Source organism: Lycorma delicatula, chromosome 8 (genome assembly GCF_047948215.1).
Source record: "Lycorma delicatula isolate Av1 chromosome 8, ASM4794821v1, whole genome shotgun sequence".
Taxonomy (NCBI): Eukaryota; Metazoa; Arthropoda; class Insecta; order Hemiptera; family Fulgoridae; genus Lycorma; species Lycorma delicatula.
Genome location: NC_134462.1, coordinates 63,240,376 through 63,257,977, shown reverse-complemented (window position 1 = coordinate 63,257,977; position 17,602 = coordinate 63,240,376). Strand labels below are relative to the sequence as shown.

The 17,602-nt window shown below is 29.1% G+C and overlaps 1 protein-coding gene across 3 annotated transcripts in view; it reads left to right on the top strand.

Moving 5' to 3' along the window:
- LOC142328889 (solute carrier family 53 member 1) overlaps positions 1–17,602 on the top strand; it is a 104,965-nt gene that overhangs the window by 76,215 nt on the left and 11,148 nt on the right. For 2 of the 3 annotated variants that reach the window (XM_075373029.1, XM_075373027.1), the window contains 5 exons: positions 1,376–1,637; positions 5,924–6,297; positions 14,076–14,223; positions 14,781–14,981; positions 16,945–17,114. In XM_075373029.1, the coding sequence (XP_075229144.1) occupies positions 1,376–1,637; positions 5,924–6,297; positions 14,076–14,223; positions 14,781–14,981; positions 16,945–17,114 (1,155 nt within the window). The remainder of the gene's footprint in view (positions 1–1,375; positions 1,638–5,923; positions 6,298–14,075; positions 14,224–14,780; positions 14,982–16,944; positions 17,115–17,602) is intronic. The other variant, XM_075373028.1, reaches the window with a different exon arrangement.

The following is a 17,602-nucleotide window of genomic DNA, read 5'->3' as shown; positions in this document are numbered from 1 at the left end:
CTAGATAATTAAGCTTTATTTAGAAAAACAAAATACAAATAAACTCACTTGTCCAAATATTTTGTTTTTTTTGTTACATTGACTGTTTGATCATTAATGGCTATAATAAATTCCAGTAACATGGAAGGAAACTGCAACCACCATTGTTTAACTCTGGTAATCTATGGGTACTTATTTATTAAATATAACTTTGGTAAATGAGATTTAATTTTTATTTTATATCCTTCAAGTTGTAGGATATATCTTCTGAAATGTCTCAGATATTCTAGACGAAATGTTTATGGAAATATAAACTGTCATATCAAGACCTGATATGTCAATCCATGAGATGATTAATGTGCTAGCATTAATATTTGGTTTGACTCCTAAATTAGATCAAATATGTCAGTTGTATTTATTAAACAGATATATGAATGTGATTGTATTTTGAATATTTTCTCTCAACAGTATAAAATACATTATAATCATATACAAGTATGATCATATTTTAAACATCATTTCATTCTCTATTGTTCATAATAATTTTTTACTTTTATTTTGGTCATTTCTACATCTCCCCTCACAGCTATTCAGTGAAGAAAAATTAATCTCTGGAGACTGTAATGGCTTATCAGAAATTAAGAGTGAGAGAGATTTTTTTTATTGTAAAAAATATACCTTAATATGTTGGCAATGTAAATAAAAAATTTCACAAAATAAATAGTCCTTAAATAATATAGTCCATAATAAATAAATATAGCCAGATAATTAAATTATATCCTACTGATAAAGAATATATCTATTTTTCACCATAATCGTATAAAAAAAAAAAATCAATAATATCTAGAAGAAAAAGATATAATTTTTTCCTAAAGCTTGCAACACATTATAGGGGGTGGCTGCTGTCCATGTAATTATGGCATAAAAAATAATACGTAAGCTATTGGTTAATCTCACTGACAATTAAAGTTTATAATATAAATTTTGGTTATACAATAATCAATATAATTTTATAATGATTGTTGTAGTAAGATGAGTGTAGCCCATTGGGCTGATATAGTAGTTAACTTGTCATCACAAATTAGCCGATTTCAAAGTCAAGAGTTCTAAGGTTCAAATCCTAGTAAAGGCAACCACTTTTATATGAATTTAAATACTAGATTGTGGATACTGGTGTTCTTTGGTGGTTGGGTTTCAATTAACCATCCTTCTCAGGAGTGGTTGACCTGAGAGTGTACAAGACTAGACACTTTCACTCACATTCATACATATCATATTCATTCATCCTTAGATGTCACCTTCATTCATTCCTAGCTGGAGGTTAAACAGAAAAAGAGCGTTAGATGTGGTGTACAAAAACTTTATTTTCTATAAATTATAATTTTTTTTTTTGTAGCTACTAAATGTAAATCTTGGAGCAAAATTTAGAGCTGAACATGTTGAAGTATCACATTTTTACACGAATAAAGATATTGAACAATTGATCAGTGAGACAGAAAATACAGTGACACAGGATCTTGAAGGTGGAGACAGGCAAAAAGCAATGAAAAGGTTAAGAGTACCACCTCTCGGAGAACAACAAAGTCCTTGGACAACATTTAAGGTTGGCCTTTTTTCTGGTTCCTTTATTGTACTCTTCATTGCTGTGATTCTGTCAGGTAATTACTAATAATTCACCAAATAAAACATATAATCTTTTGTTTAAAATTAAGTAAACTAATTTTAGCAAAATATAATAATCTTGAAAGTATAAAAATAGACAGATCTTCTAAATACCATCTTCCCAGTGTACTTTGGTAGTCGAGGGTCAATCAGTGCTATGTCTTGGGTATGATCCATTACTCAGTATCAGTTGGTTGAACTTTAATTTGGTTTATACTCTATTGTTTGGCAATATATATTAAAAAATATGTAATGTAAAGAAAGATACCTATCTATTAAATTTTGATGTAATCTGGCTTACAATTACAGATATAACCATTCAAACTTTACTGAAAAGACTTAAAATAGGATCATCAAAGGAATTCGTCTACAAAAAAATAAAAATAAAATGGGGTAGAAGACAACCTTCTTCTTCTTTTTTAAAAGTTGGTTAATAATTAATTGTTAATAAATTATTATTTTACCACAGAAACTTTATTTAAATCCAAATACGACAATCACACTGTAAAATTTCCTTCATTCATCTAGATTAAAATCTGAACTAATCAGGTTTTACTGTGTATGTTTGAAGTATAATGGTATAAATAAAATCTTTAGCATTAAAAAACTCAGCAATGAATTACATAACTCCCAGCTATGCCGGTGAAGTTATGCAATTCATTTTCCAGTTCAATGAATTAAATATATATTAATATCCATTTTCATTACATTTAAATCTTTTAATTTTTGAAGTCAAGACATTCATAAAAATAAAGCAATAAATATGTTTTTAATATTAGTATCACAATTTAAAAAAAAAATGTTTTCATTTTTTTGAAAATTTTGGGACTTTTTTAATGATTAAAATATTCATTAAAACTGACTAAAATCAAAATTTAAGAAAACCTTTTTCAATTTTTTTTAAAATTTGGGAGCTCCTCATAAGAGAAGGGGTATTAAGTTATTTTAGTGACTATTATTATTTAACAAAATACGTTTTGAAGATTAAAAATATGAAATTGCAAAAAAAATTATTTTCGTCTTGGAGGCTCCCATATTCAAGAAGCATTCACACAAATTAATTTTTATGAAAATAATCCCTAAAAGGTGATAATAATTTAAAAAAATTCAAAGATAAAGATGTAACTCTAAATAAACAAAGTTGTAATTTTCTAGGAAGGCAATGAAAATTTCTGGTAATTTTTTTTCAAGAAATACTAAAAGAGTAAGCATAATCAAAAAATTAAAATTGTTACATTTTAAATGCAAGAGGTAACTTGCAAGATGGATTTAAATTTAAAATAAATTACTTTTTTTTTAAATTAAAAATATATTTTTTGTTACCATAGACCATTGGAATTGGATGAACAAAAACATTTTATAGTGGTTTGAACTGGTAATATATATAGAAAATATAGATGTAAAAACTCCCATTAACTCCTTTTCTGAAGCAAGATGTACAAGTAGCTAAAAAAAGAAAAAAATATATAACATAATTTTTTGGGGAGGGGGTGAATATTAAATAAAAATTTAGTAATTTGTAATCTTAATAAAAAACCTTCTACTTTTGTATGTAAAATTTTTTGTTAAAGTGCCCGAATAAAGATTACAGATTTTATTTCTGCCAAAATACCCCATTCCTTTTTCCAGTTTTTGAAAAAATTTAATTCATTCTTTCCTCCTGAAAGTAATATCTGTCAACTAAGTTTGAAGAAAATCAGTTAATGGTGTCCTGAGTTATAAGACCAAACACAGGCAAATATCATACATATATACAAAATAGATTTTTTTGGACTTGGTAGCATTGGAATCAATTTTTTTTGCAGATTATTAAAAATTTATTTAAATATATTTTGTTTGCTAAAATTTTTTTTAAATGTCTGCTTAGGGCACAAAACTTAAAAAAACTCCAATATTTTTAGATTTTTTTTTTACCAATCTATATACTTTCTTGTTACTGCTATAGATGGGAAAGTAAAAATAATGAAAATATCTGTGATCATAATGCAAAATATAAATGCATAATTCACACTTAAGAATATAATTTAAAATTATGCATTTCAAAAGACAACATCATTATACTTGGAAATTAAATTAATATTAAAACTTCTAAAAAGACTACAATAAAAAAAATTCAAAAGTTCATTAAAGATATTTCTAATTGATAATAAATGCTATTCAATTTATGAGAAGCAATAGTCAGTGGGTAAACATAATATTTTGGTTCAAATTTTTATGACTTTATAATTCTTTGCATGTTTCTATGAAATTATGACTTAGAATTGGTTTAAAAATTAACAGTGAGAATATGGCTTATATTAAATAATTCTCTGTAATAAAGAAAATAATTTAAAAAAAAATCAATTCAGTCATTATAGGAAGGTGTTTGTCTTTAATTAGTTGAATAATTAAAACTGGTTTATTTTTTCTTGAAAACTTTTGCCCTTTCACAACATTACTAAGAGTCCAGATTAGTTTAATAGAAGTTTTTTGTTTTTTTATTTTTACCTTTTTTTTAATATGTGTTGTGACTGCCATAGTAATTTTTTTTTTTATAGAACTTTATCATTAATTACATTTTTACCTCTTAAATAAGTGTTTCATTAATTATTTACTGATTAGTTGGAAATAATCATATTTTAACAAAATAATGAAATTTATTATTCTACCAGCAGTGTAAGAAATACAATACAAAACAGTCATTCACTATGTCTATAACTCTGCCTCAGCCACTATCAAAATGACTACATAATGATTTTCCTTTTAAAAGGAAAAAAGCTAATATAATTGTTATAAAAAGAATAATTACTGAAATAAAATTATGAATGTATTTGAAAGACAGATGTTGAGAACTGTAAGAATATATTTTGTGCAATATAATTTCTGATACTCATCAGAGTTAAGGACGATGGTCATAAAGGATGGCAGAATAGACAGATAAGGTTCTTTAAAAATAATACAGTACAATAATATAACACAGCATAATAATTTTTAATTTATTGTAATAACAAAACAAAATCAAGACAATCGTAGTATATAACAGCTAATTTAGAATGAACAAAAAATTAACCATTATATATTGTATAAATATTTCTACTTATTTTTTTATTATAACTTTCAACAAAGGAAAAAATCAATTATTAAAGAAAAAAAAGCTTAGTTTTCTTGATTGTTTCTCACAGTCATGTAGTTAAGTCTAAAAAAAAAATAAAGAAATGATGATCAAACATATTCAATGTATGAAGTATTTTGGTACTGAAACGAAATTTTTTATGTTAAATAGAAAAGTGATTAGGGAATAAAATCAAAACCACCCTCAGTTTTTTACTGTAAATATGAAGTAAGTTATTGACTTTCAAATGTATCAGCAAAGATACAGCATGTAATGCTCTAGGTAGAGAGTAATGCTTCAATATATAGTACACTAATAGTACGTTCCGCCATATTGCTAAAGGGAACATAATTACAGGTCAAAAGTTTATATTTTTGGCTCTAATGGTTAATAGATTTTCATAGTACAACAATATAGTATATATTTAGTTAACAATATCAAAACAGATTATTAATTATTCATAGAAGCAATCATATGCTACCGACCAAGTACCATTATTATAACATTTTTTAGAGGAAAAATAAACTTCAAAGATTGGTACATAAGACTGCAATGAAATAGATTAAAAAACTGTGCATAAACAAATCTCTAAATTACTCCTTAAAATTTTATTAATTATTCATATTTCTGTTTTATGTTTATGGTGCTAAAAATAAATAAGAAAAGTAACAAATCTAAACAATTTAATTCCTAAAAGTAAATATTCATAAATGAAGTTATCACCATAATATAATATATAAAAAACAAATATTTTAACAAAAGGATCCTAGTAAGAAAGTTTAATTATTTTATTTTAAATTAATTGAAAAATTATTTTACTTGCTGCTCTCTTTATTACAGTTTCTGTTGAGTAATAATATTACACAGATTTCTGCTTCTTCAGATCTGGTTTCTTTCTAAAAAGTAAACTCAAATTAAAAAAAAATAGAGATGTTTTGGAATAACAAGGTAGCAAACATCTCTTTCTGTGATGTTAACATTTTAATTAACTTTCACAAAAGTTGGTTTTGAAAAAACAGATATCTCTTTGAAAGTAGCCAACAGAGACCACACAGAAGTAAAACAAAAATAAAATTCTAAAAAATTAATTTTAATGATTTAATATATGTATTATTTTTATTGATAGATTTTGTGCAATTTTTTTTATCTTAAACTTCAGTGTACCTTATGATGTATAGATCTGATTGTTAGCAGCAATATTTCATGAAAACGGCAGCGAGGATCTTAAGACTGCATTTAGATTATATCGTGGACCATTATTAATAGTTGAGTTCCTATTTTTAATTGGTGTCAATGTATATGGCTGGCGTTCATCTGGTGTAAATCATGTGCTTATATTTGAATTGGACCCAAGAAATCATTTATCAGAGCAACACTTAATGGAGATGGCAGCAATACTTGGTGTTATATGGACTCTTAGTCTTTTGAGTTTTTTGTACAGCGCTTCACTCAGTATACCACCTTATGTTAATCCATTATCTCTTCTTATAATAATGGGAGTATTTACCATAAATCCTCTCAAAACATTCCGACATGAGGCTAGATTTTGGCTTCTTAAAATTATAGTAAGTTATTAATTAATGTATATTTATTTTTATACATAAATTAATTAAATATTTATTTATTCAATAGGTAACAAGTTAAGTAATTACTCTAAGTTTTAAAAAAAAATTGTTAATGAAATACAACAGTAACTTAAATTTCAGTAAGGTAAATATTGATGTAGAATGTAATACATCTGAAGTTGAAGAATTTTCTTATTTAAGTATTAAGCTCTCAAAGGATGGATAAAATTGAAAAAAATATCCAAAAGTAAAATGAGACAATATTTTCATGCAAAAAAAAAAATTGTTAGTAACAAAAAAATGGTTCTAGGCATTATAAAAAAAATATTCTAAAAATATTTTTGTGGAATAAGAAAAAGCTTAAAGTAATAATGTTCAATTTTATCTTAAATAACGTAGTGAAAAGTGGACAGAATAAAAGCCAAAAAAGTAAACAGTAGATTCTGGAAACATGATGTTAAGTTTTATTATTTTTATCTTTGAATTAGAAAAGACAGAAGAAGTGTTTGTTATTTTAAAAAGAAGAAGATTATATTAAGGCATCCATAAAAATAGAAGGATTCAGGTTGTAGAAGGAAATATGGAAGGTAAAAATTATAAAGGAAGACAAAGGTAAAAAAATTAAAACAAATAATTGAGATTGTAGGATGTAAGAGCTAGGATTAAATATAAAGAATGTAAAGGTAAGTACATCAGAATAGAAAAAGCCATTAAACAAGTAATTTATTTCTGTTATTTGGACATCGAATTTGGTCATTAGCCCTCATCACATTCTTTTAAAAGAGTTTAATTCAACAACAGGTTTGTCAGATGTAAGGGTGTAAAGAGCTCTTGCATTTTATTTAAAGATAACATAATGCGAAACATTTAAACTCACTTATAACATGCACTAATAATACTTACAATGTGTAAAGGGCCCAAACACTTAAATAAAAAACACTAAAAATAAAAAAACACTAAAAATAAAAAAACACTAAAAATAAAATTCTGTCTTGACAGTACCAAGAAGATTAAATAAAATCCATGTTCGTATTTTAGCTCCTTTACATAGTGAATTCTTAAGAAGACGTAAATCATACTGACTTACACACTTGTTAATTGTTTGCTAGCATGTAGATAAGCAACTATCTTTTCTTCTGTATATTCCAAATCGGCAACAATATTATTTTTTTGTTCATACCTCTTTCTGAGGTCTTCATATATAGTAAATTCTTTGAGTCGATGTTTGACTATAAGCTGTTTATCACATATACTGCACACTGGTCTTTCTTCGCTGGTTAACAAATATGAGTTTGTTATTTGTTTGTGACCAATTCTGAGTCTGGTCATCGCCACTTGTTCTTGGCAAGTCAGTTTCATGTCACTCTTCCATTTATAGAGGTTTTAATTGCATTTAATTTCGTATTTAGCCTTCTCCATGTGTTTCTGATAGTGCTGGTTAGAGTATTTTTAACATATGCCACTTGAACAGGAATTATATCTATATTATCACTAATTATGGCCATTCTGCAGCTTTGTCTGCACTTTTGTTTCTTGGTAAACCAGTATGCCCTGGAATCCATAAAAATACAGTTCTTGTTGATTTAAAACATACAGAATGGACAGGATGTTTACAATAAGGACCTTATTGTTCCGAGTGGTAACATCCTTAATGTTCTTGTTCCGAGTAGCAGTTAGTGTGCTTAACGAGTTGGAACATATGAACACTCCCTCTTCGCAAAAATGTTCTGTGTGGCGAAGAGCTTGTTTTTAGAGCAATGAGCTCTGCTGTATAAACATTTGCCATATCTGGCAGTTTCCATGAATGGGCTTCTCCATTTATTTATATGGAACATCCAACATCGTAACTATCAGTATTCAGTTAGAACAAAGTCTACAGTTTAGAACTATCAGTATAGATTTTTATATAGCCTTCGTAGTTACTGATGGTTCGATGAAAATTCTTGTTGGATGATCACTGCTGGTTTCTCTTTTATTTTTCCATAAGAGAGATCCAGTCTTGTGCTTACCATTGATAAAAGTCATGGCAATATTTCTCTTGTATAAATTGCTAATGTGTTTGGTAAAACAATTCCATATTATCTTCCTTGTTAATTCATAATATTGTATTCTGGCTGGTCTGGAATAGGTAGCACAATGTTCATATAATGCATCCAAAGGATGGTTGTTAAAGGTTTTATTGTTTATGTGTGTAGGAAAGGCCCATATATTTATTACAAATGTTTACAGTATGATCTCTTTTCTATAATGTAGTGGCATTATAATACCGGCTTCTGACATTAAACTAGTCACCTGTTTGTACGAAAAGCACCTGTGGCACATCTGATTCTGCTGTTATGTATTACATCTAACTTTTGTAGATGCAACTTTCTAGCAGGTGAATATATGATACACCGTGATCAAGCTTCAATTGAACCAATGCTTTATACAGCTGCAGTAATATTTCTTTACCTGAGTCCCAATTGATGTTTGATAAGCATTTAATAATGTTTAGGAATTTCATGCATCTAACTCTGGTATATGTAGTTCGAATGTAAGGAATTTATCTAAGGAATAGTAGACCTAAAAATCGTTCATTGTCCTTGTATTGGGTTGGGTGATCATTGATCACCCAAAAGCAGGACTATGGTGAGGAGTTGTCTTCTTACAGAAATGTACACACTATGTGAAAATTTGAAATGGTTTTCTCTGTATAGTGAAATGGCTGGTTTTCTCTAGTTAGAATTTAAAACCATTATTCCTTGCAATTTCATTAAGGGCGTTAATTGCTTGTTGCAATTTATACTTCACCATAACTGTAGTGTTACTGCCATATACAACTGCAGGTCATTCATTGATGTAATTTTTCTTTTTTCTGCTGTAATGGCTAAAATCAGTTTATTGATAGTGATTGTGAAAACAAGATACCAGTCAATGGCAAGCCTTGTGGTATGCCATTTTCTAATCTTATTTCGGACGAGTACTCATTGTAAACCCATACTTGAAAAGTACGGCCGTTCATATAGTTGCCAAGTAGTACTGGTAGACTGGCCGCAAATGTCCTATTCATTTAGTTGAAGTATTATTACATGATGACAGTCATATCAAAACCCTTCTGCCGATGAAAGAAGACTCTGACACAATGTTTCCTTTGATATAGCTTTTATATAATCATTCTCTAATTGATCATTTGGTCAATAGTTGAGTGGTACTGTCGAAAACCTGCTTGGAGGATAAAAGACATTCTCTTTCTATAATCCAAAGAAGTCAATTATTTATCATTACTTCAAAAATTTTTCACATAGCATACATCAAGGAAATAGGACAGTAACTGTTACTGGTAGTCAGATTTTTATCTTCATTTGGATTTGTTGCAATATCTGCCTTATTCCATTGCCGCAGGTACACTCCATTCTGCCATATCTGATTATATAGTTCTAATAATCTAAGTTTTGCAGTGGTGCTTAGCTGTCTGATCATGACATAATGAACTTCATCTGGACAAGAAGCTATATTGCTGGTTTTCTCCAATGCTGTCACACTAGGGTGGGCCGAAAAATACCACAGAAAACTTGCCTCTAAAACAGTTATGTGTAAATAAAAAAGGTAAATTATTTTATCTTATACCTGGTGGTAGCGCATTAGCCTGAAACTTTGAGAAAATATACAAATTTCATACTTTTTCCAATAAACAGAGCAGACATAAGAATTCCTGTTACAATCAATTATCGGCTCATTCTGGTAGAACAACATGTAGTGGGGATAAATAAGTTGAAAAATGATACATTTTACTTTATTTTATTAGTACATTAAACTTAAAAAACCAAAATTGAAATATTTTAAAAGAAACAAATAAAAGTTTATTTTTTGTCACTTGGAATGTTTAATTTGTAAGGCAATAAGTGTTTTACTTGTCTTATTCAGGTAGTGTGAATTTATATTTGCTTGAAGAACTAGGCATTGATGATCTTCAAAGAAGTGTTGTTCTTATAAAATCATCTCTTGAACTAAATCCAACCATCTTTTGAGATGCCTTGGTGACAAGCTTGACGCATTGTTCTACTGCTTGGGTATGACATGGGAATTTGTTAAAGTTCCATTCAGCTGCTGTTCCACTTGATTTGATCTTAGACTAAATCTCTTGATCGGTGACTCTTCACAGCAAAGGTGGTGATGAAAGTGTAGTATTGCCCTAATGAATCATTTTGATGTGGTTCTTAGCTTGGAAATTGATTTTGGGTATTTGGAAACTCCTGATTGACTTCCTTTTAGAAGCTATGTTTCTAGCCTTTATAATTCTTCTATAACCCAACTCTCTTACATGATCCCTTTTATCTACTATCATACTCAAAAGTAAGTTTTCTGGATGAACATAAAATACGTTTCTCTCAATTACTGAATCAATGACCTTTAGCAAGTTTTCTAGAAGGAATCTTGATGATTTTATAACTTCAAATACATGTTCTGGTCCATTTGTGAAATATTTACTTGTTTTAATTTGAAACCATACAGGCATACATTATTTTAATATGAAAGAAGCTAAGATCTTGGGTTCATCTGTTGGGTTTTTGATACTTATATACAATCTGAGAACTCTGCTCACTATTGTTAACCACCTTGAGAGGGAAAGTGGGCCAGGTTCACAAGCAGATAAATATTCAGTGCAATTACTTGCTTTTAGCACAGGTGATGTCCAGCAGATATTGTTGATCTCTGCTTAATATTTTTCGATCAGTATCTGGAATTTCACAGTGTATACTGTCAAAATTTACCACCAAGATTTTTTCACATTTACTGAGTTGTGTACCAATTGGACCACTAAATGATTTTGGTTCTGTTGTTTCACCATCTAAAGCTTGAAACAAATGCCGGAATGGCAATTCATTAAAGTGTAAGATACACCTCTCACTGTAGTGGTCTTTTAATGTGTTCTTCAATTTTATGAATGACACCTGCTTTCCAACCCGTATTAGTAACGGTGCTATCACATCCAACTACGTCCACTTCCTGAAGTGAAAATCCAGTTTCAGTTAAATAAGATATAATGCCGTTGGCAGAACCAGAAGAGAGTGACACATAGTCGATGTAAACAGAATCTGATTCTTTTAAAATCGTGTAATGCTCCTCTTTTATTGTTCATCAAAACTGCTTTGAGTTAACTTTTTCAATCATGAATCCTTCCTTTCATCAAAATACAGTCCTTGAAATGGGTTATGCTTTTCCTCGTTTTGCATTTGAAGTACTGAATGGTTAACATTTTTTTCCCATCTTTAGTTTACTTTTGTCAACAACATAGGTGCTGTCTTTATCAGTTACAATACCAGAATCCTGCATCAGACTTGAAGCCATGGCTGCTATTGCTCTATCTGACAATTCAAAGCGATCACTAGTCAGCACAGTATTTTTCAATTTAACACGCATCTGCTATGGTGACTTAAAATTTCAGACTTTGGTAATTTAAGATCTTCATCACTGTCATTTTCAGTGTCTTCAAACAAATTACTTACTACTTCTTTTGGCAGGCAAGTTTCTGAATCTGTTTGTTTTGAGCAAGATGGCTGTGCTTCCCGTCAATTGTGGAACGAGTTCTTTTATGTTTGATTACATTTCTTTTAAATTTTTGAGTAATTGTTTTTGTTTCCTTTACATCTAGTTTTGAAACTTGAGAAAAACTTACTGACCTGTTGTTTGCTTTCAATGCCAAATTGTAATATTTATTGAAAAAACACTTAAGAACGTCTTCATAAGTCAAAAATTTACTCGCAGATAACTTTGGGTGACCGAATAATGGACAATTAAACTCGCTGCGTGTAATTTTCTTAGATACAGCCATTAGGATACAGTAATAAAATAATGTTATAAACAAACACACTTATAAGTTATAAACTACATTATTGAAGCAAACACTACTGAAACGCGCCATCACGATCATTGCCTGCCCAACACTGACACTGTTGTGTCACGGAGCTCATAAATGGTGGGAGGCGTGCGCGCTTTGCATTGCATTTTGGGTAAATTCCATAGCAATGATGTGGTTGGGGGTGAAGACAGGTGCAGAGCGCTACCGGAATTCTAGAAGTGGTGACGGCTACAATAGACACCATTGCACGTCGCATACGTTTAGTAAAAAATATGTTAAGTTACAGATTTGTAATGCTTTGCGCTATCCAGAATAAAATAATTTTTATAGTTATCTTAATCCAACGGGGTTTTTTTGCATTACTTTTAAAGCTTTTTCAATACAGCAAATTTTTATCTTGTATTTTTATTGATTTTTAAAATTCAAGATAAACTTGTATTTTTCATTAAATTTCAAATATTTAAGCACATGCACTACCGATAGATTTGATATTTTTTTAAATTTCATCTGCGTTTTACTTAGGTGCCCTAGAGGCAACTTTTTGGCAGTGTAGCGTTTCAAAATAAAAATATTATAAAAATTCATCCCTCCCTATTTCACATGTTCTATTTTGAATGGTACATTATATGAAATATGCATTTCAATTCTGAATTTTAGTAGACCCTCGAGTTCTGTTTTTTGACTTCTAAAAAATTCATCATAGTTAGTCATTTTTCTGGCTTCTTTGAACTGATTGACTAGTAACTCAAACTCGTTTGGAGTATTTGTGACAAATTTAAAGTCTTATCAACCACTAAAATGAAATTGGGTGTCTTTACTGGTCCAGACATTAGAAAACTTCTCAAAGATGGTAATTTTGAGAAACAAATGGAAGTTGCAGAAAAAGAAGCCTGGGGAGCCTTTAAAGATGTAGTAACCAAGTTTCTGGGCAATAAGAAGGATCCGAACTTCAAATCAGTTGTTGAGAACAAGCTGCAGAAGTACAAACATTTTTGTACTCTAAATTACTAATTACTAATTTTTGTACTAAATTTAGGAAGTCTACCTTCAAGCTCATGAGCTTGAAGGTTCACTTACTAAATTCACATGTGGACTATTTTCCTGAAAATCTGGGTGCTGTTAGTAAAGAGGTGAGTGAGAGATTTCATCAGGAAAGAAATGGAAAGGTGGTATCACGGAAAATGGGCTACTACGATGATGGCAGACTATTGCTGGATGTTACACTGAGATGTACTCTATAGAAAACATAGAAGGAAAAGCATGAAGCAAAGTATAAGTCGTCCAAAAAAACTTCGACACATGGAAGAAAATTGTAAGTATTTTACATACTTCATCATTAAGGCTGGGTGAAGAGAGGGGAGTGATTTCTAAAGGCATGATGTACCTCATAAAAATTAATTAAATACATAAAAACAGCTTAATTTAAAAATACACTATAATAGAAATTAGGCTTATTTTATGACAATTTACATTAGATATTAAGGGGTTGATGATCCTCCCTGGCCTCCTTCTCAGACCACTCAACTGTTTAGCTGTAAGAATACATCGTATCAGCCAAAAAAGTGAATATATTATATTAATTTATGATAAAAAATAGGTTTTACATCTATTTTATTGTATCACATTTTTGAAATTTTTCAAATTCTTACAAATATTTAAATTTGCAATTTGCAAAAATAGAAAATACAAATACAAATAGAAAATTAATTAAAACCTAAGATTTTTCATCTTGGACAATAAAGATACAAAGATCAGGCGCAGACTGATGAAAACTAGAGTGATGGAAGCAAACAGAACTTAACTTCAGAAGAGAAATAATACTTGCCATACAAAAACATAAATCAGAAAAAAACTTATTTTCTTATTTAAAATTATAACTAAAATTGTAAATGAAATGCAATATTAAAAGTTTTAAAACACTTTTGTTTTTTCTATCTAGGGAAGAATGGTAGGTGCTCCATTTTTTCGTGTAGAATTTGCAGATTTCTGGCTGGCTGATCAACTCAATAGTCTAGCAACAGTTTTATTAGATTTACATTTTCTTGGTTGTTTTTATTACACTAATGGAAACTGGGTTACTGCAGGAGGTAAGAAAAGCTTTATTTCTATTGACAAAATGTATTAAATCTTTATTTATTAATTTAAATGTTATTTACATAAGATTTAAATTAATTTGTTGTTTTTTACTATCTGTACTAGTCTTTCTCATGGCTGTGATTCAGCCAAGATATAAGAATCATTACAAAATGTATTATTTTCACTAAAAGTAATGATATTCATTATAACTCAAGAACTTTAAGAATAAAATGGAGGTATAACTTGGGGTGTAAGTATAAGCATTTCAGTAAGTTGACATGCTGAAGTTCAGCAGTATAAATTTGGTTGAATGGTGAAAGTAAAGGGACACACTGACACATTGTCAGCATGTCCTTTTATGTGACAATTCTTTTGTCAGATATATAGGTACTTGCTATTTTCTTCAATAAGCGTTCTAAAATTTTAATAATGAAAGAAAAAATTAAGTATTACTTTATTACATAAGGAAATAAAACAGTGATAACTAATTATATAATTAAATCTATCTCCCCATTTTCCTAGACATAAAAAAAAAAAAAAATAATAATTTTATTTTGTTTTTCAACAGATTTTCATGAATGCTCATCAGAACCATCATTTCTTTACAGTAGATGTGTTGTGGGATGCGTACCAGCATGGATTCGATTTGCTCAATGTCTGCGTCGATACAGAGACTCACGAGAAGCATTTCCACATTTAGTCAATGCTGGAAAGTATTCGATGACCTTTTTTGTTCAAGTTTTTAATTTGATGAACAAACTAACAGAATGTAAGTATTATTAATAAATTTATGTTCAATTTAGATTTAATATCAGTACAATTCAATTAAATAAAATTAATCATTTTTTGACTTAGATAATGTTAATTAAATTTTGGAATGCAGGAAGAGCAGCTACACTGAATAATCAGATTGAATCATTGAAACGTATACAGCATTGGCAATGGAGAAAAGAAAAGTGGTGAGGACTATTATGCTGGGGGGAACACTGATGAATGCCATTGATAAATTTAAGTATTTGGGTTTTAGTCTGACAGCAGGTGTGAGGGTAGAAAATGGGAAAACCAGCCAATTGCAGAAAGGAGGAAACTTCTTTCAAACTATTAAAAATTTGGTCTGGGATAGAAATTACCACTAAAAACAAAGTTAGTAATATATAAATTATTACGTTCCTAAATTACATATGCAGCTGACACATGGGCAGTGACAGAAAAAGATTGGAGTTGCCTGCACCTGCAGGGGAAGTTAAATTTTTAAGAGGCAAAATGGGAATAACAAGAAGAAAAAGAATAAGGAATGTGGAAGTAAGAAATAAATTGGGAGTAAATATTATAAGAGAGAGAATTGGATGGAGTCAAGTATGTTGGCTTGGGCACCTAGGAAACGGCTGGAGACAGAATCCCAAGACAAGTGGAAGAGATGAAAGATGTAGGAAAACATCCAAGAGGAAGACCTTGTGGAAGATAAGGAGACAGAATAAGGGTAGAAATAATATTGGGAGGAAACAGAGGGAAAGAGAGAGAATTTTGGATAGACAAAGAGTGCTGGTGAGGCTTAGTCAATATCCAAACCCAGTACACTGTAATGTGGATCAGATGTGATTATAAATTTAATGCCAATTGTGTGATGGTGTTAGTCTTTTCCCTGAAAGGGTGGGGGCAAAAGATTCTTTTTCCTTTTTGTAATTTCTGGACTCTATTCTTTTACTAATTACATGATTTCATTAGATTAGAATATCATTTTAGTTTTCAGTGTGGGAAATTTCATTCAGGGGTGGGGGATAAGGGTATTTTTTGTTGCTTTTTTGTTATTTATTGTTTTTTTTTTTTATATCTTCTGACCAGATTAACAAATATTTATAAAATTTTTGTAAGATGACTTCTGAATACTGGTCATTGATGTCATTTAATTTTGTTTTCAATTGGTCAAGCAGAGTGGAGTGATACGATCACCACAGGTCCTGTATCTCAAGATTTTACTCAAAGAGTAAAATCAAACAGTTTTTTTACATAACTTTTTACTTGCATATTAATTTTTTCTGGTTTTATCAGCAAAATTACCCAACTCTTTCCTTTTTCTCTTTTCTTATTTTGATCAAAACAGTTCATATAATGGTTTATCTTTAATTTCCTTAATATATATTCTTCCACTTTTCTGAGTGGACTGCTCACAATACAAAAAAAAATATTATTATAACAAAATTATTGATTTTATCAGAACAGGTTAAATTTATCAATACAAAGTTAATTTTATATAAATTTTTTGCTAGCTATTCTGTTCATTTAACAGTAAAAGTGATCATTCATAACTTATAGTAAGTGTATTTTTTTATTCAATCTTGTGTACACAAAACAAAGATTTGCAAAATTATGTTTTGGAATAATTTACTAATAAAACTATAAACAATTGTAGTTATTATAAACTATAATCAAACAATTATTTACAGTTTATAATTAGAAAAAGATGCAGAGGCTTTTTTGTACATTCAAAATTACTGAATTAAATTTTGTGTAGATTAAAGACGGTTTTTCCTTATTGCCAGTGTACCTATAAAAAATAAATAACAACAGTATAAGAATCCATGATGCACAATGACAACAGTCATCTCCTGAGGTTGTTATAGTTCATTAAGTATTACAACAAACAAATAAAATTCAGTACAAATTAATTGCATAAACGAAATATCTTATTCATTATGATTAATACAAAATAATTTTTTATTTATTTTTTCCAGCTAATTATCCTGATCACTGGGAAAGCCCTTATTTATACTGGTGGTTATTTTCATGTATAATAAATTCTCTTTATACATACATGTGGGATATACGTATGGATTGGGGTCTTTTTGACAAAAATGCTGGTGAAAATAAATTTTTAAGAGAAGAAGTCGTCTACTCAAGCTTGGTATTATCATTTTATTACAAATATAGTAAATGATAGCTTATGATATCATATTTTATCTTTTATTTATATGAGGGTTAATCAATAATTTGACTGGTTACATACACATCGTTATTCCTTTGAATTAAGAAGTAATTTTTATTCTTAACAAATATGCCAAAATATATATCTTAACAATATAAATAAAATAACAAATATAAGATACTTTTAATATGAAAACAATGTATGAATTTTATGAGGTCAAGTAAAAAAAAAAATTATGTTTAATAGTCCTGGCAACAGTTATGTATAAATAAAATTGTAATAAATATTAAAATCTATATAGACCATATTACTTGAGTTCCATCAATATTTTACAGTTAAGTAAAAAAAAAAATTAACCAATTTTGGTGACAAGTGTAGAAAAAATGTTTTAATCAAAACTTTTCAGTTGAATTGAGAAACAAAATTTTGAACTGAAGAAAAAAATTTGTAATTCACCTTACAAAAAG